This window comes from Echiichthys vipera, assembly GCF_963691815.1.
Source record: "Echiichthys vipera genome assembly, chromosome: 23".
Taxonomy (NCBI): Eukaryota; Metazoa; Chordata; class Actinopteri; order Perciformes; family Trachinidae; genus Echiichthys; species Echiichthys vipera.
Window position 1 is genome coordinate 5,001 of NC_139848.1, and position 2,500 is coordinate 7,500.

Here is a 2,500-nt window from a genome sequence, read left to right on the forward strand (position 1 = left end):
AGAGACAGACAGGTGAGAGACAGACAGGTGAGAGACAGACAGGTGAGAGACGGACAGGTGAGGGACAGACAGGTGAGAGACAGACAGGTGAGAGACAGACAGGTGAGAGGACAGACAGGTGAGAGACGGACAGGTGAGAGACGGACAGGTGAGAGACAGACAGGTGAGAGACAGACAGGTGAGAGACAGACAGGTGAGAGACAGACAGGTGAGAGGACAGACAGGTGAGACACAGACAGGTGAGAGACGGACAGGTGAGAGACAGACAGGTGAGAGACAGACAGGTGAGAGACAGACAGGTGAGAGACAGACAGGTGAGAGGACAGACAGGTGAGAGAGAGACAGGTGAGAGACAGACAGGTGAGAGACGGACAAGTGAGAGACAGACAGGTGAGAGACAGACAGGTGAGAGGATGAGAGGATGAATGGATGAAAGGATGAGAGGATGAAAGGATGAATGGATGAATGGATGAAAGGATGAATGGATGAATGGATGAGAGGATGAAAGGATGAAAGGATGAATCGATGAATGGATGAGAGGATGAATGGATGAATGGATGAGAGGATGAATGGATGAATGGATGAGAGGATGAAAGGATGAAAGGATGAATGGATGAATGGATGAATGGATGAAAGGATGAATGGATGAATGGATGAGAGGATGAAAGGATGAATGGATGAGAGGATGAATGGATGAATGGATGAGAGGATGAAAGGATGAATGGATGAATGGATGAGAGGATGAATGGATGAATGGATGAGAGGATGAATGGATGAATGGATGAGAGGATGAAAGGATGAAAGGATGAATGGATGAGAGGATGAATGGATGAAAGGATGAATGGATGAATGGATGAGAGGATGAATGGATGAAAGGATGAATGGATGAATGGATGAATGGATGAAAGGATGAATGGATGAAAGGATGAGAGGATGAAAGGATGAATGGATGAAAGGATGAGAGGATGAAAGGATGAATGGATGAAAGGATGAAAGGATGAATGGATGAAAGGATGAAAGGATGAATGGATGAATGGATGAAAGGATGAAAGGATGAATGGATGAAAGGATGAAAGGATGAATGGATGAAAGGATGAATGGATGAAAGGATGAATGGATGAATGGATGAAAGGATGAAAGGATGAATGGATGAAAGGATGAATGGATGAAAGGATGAATGGATGAATGGATGAAAGGATGAAAGGATGAAAGGATGAATGGATGAAAGGATGAATGGATGAAAGGATGAATGGATGAAAGGATGAATGGATGAATGGATGAAAGGATGAATGGATGAAAGGATGAAAGGATGAATGGATGAAAGGATGAAAGGATGAATGGATGAAAGGATGAAAGGATGAAAGGATGAAAGGATGAATGGATGAAAGGATGAAAGGATGAAAGGATGAAAGGATGAGAGGATGAATGGATGAAGTTAAATAAACGTACAGAATAATTTCAGAGGTCCGTCTGAAAGAGAAAGAAACACGATAATTAATAAATTATTAAAATATTATTTTTAATATTTAGATTTTTATTAAACTAAAATAATAAAATAATAAAATATTAAAAATATTAAAACAATAAAAATAATAAAATAATAAAATAATAAAATATTAAAATAATAAAATATTATAAATATTAAAATAATAAAATAATAAAATAATAAAATATTAAAATAATAAAATAATAAAAATAATAAACTAATATCAAGAGCTCTGTGTGAAGCTGAAAGCTCTGATTCTCCGTCGGCCCCTGAACGCCTCACCTGCCAGTCCCGAGTTGAAGATCACCGTGGGCGACCCCCCCGACCCCGGGAGAGGGGGGGCCACGGGAGGGGGAGGGGGGGGCATGGGCGCCGAGGACGAGAGCTCACTGGTCCGACAAGGGGGAGGAGGGGGGGGGAGGAGGGGGAGGGGGGGCCGGGGGAGGGGGGGCGGGGTACGACCCGGTGGACACTTCAAAGACAAAGAGAAGAAGAAAGTCGGACTCTGTCGCTTTAAATCTCTGCAGCGCTCCGATTGGTCGAGCTCAAACTCACCGTCGCCTGGCATTGGTGGAGGAGGGGGGGGCGGGGGCGGGGCCGGCATCCCCGGGGCCACGCCCATCCCCGGCTCCATGCTGTGATAGGCCACGCCCATCCCCGGGGCCACGCCCATCCCCGGCCCCAGGCTGTGATAGGCCACGGTCTCCGGGCTGTTGATACAAACTCTGTCACTGTAATCGTCGATAAACAACAACAACAACAACAAACACAACAACAACAAACACAACAACAACAAACAACAACAAACACAACAACAACAAACACAACAACAACAAACAACAACCACAACAACAACACCATCAACAGCAACAACAAGTTGTTAGCTTGTTGTTAGTAAGTTGTTGGCTTGTTGTCGGCTTGTTGTTAGCCTGTTGCTAGCTTGTTGTTAGTTAGTTGTTGGCTTGTTGTTAGCTAGTTGCTAGCTTGTTATTAGCTAGTTGTTGGCTTGTTGTC

General features: G+C 44.1%; 1 protein-coding gene across 1 annotated transcript in view; it reads right to left on the reverse strand.

Moving 5' to 3' along the window:
- LOC310964690 (formin-like protein 2) overlaps positions 1-2,500 on the reverse strand; it is a gene marked incomplete at both ends in the record, with an annotated part of 28,956 nt that overhangs the window by 3,838 nt on the left and 22,618 nt on the right. Inside the window, 4 exon segments of the mRNA XM_083937945.1 lie at positions 1,450-1,470; positions 1,769-1,904; positions 1,906-1,958; positions 2,042-2,196. Coding sequence (XP_083794071.1) covers positions 1,450-1,470; positions 1,769-1,904; positions 1,906-1,958; positions 2,042-2,196 — 365 coding nt within the window.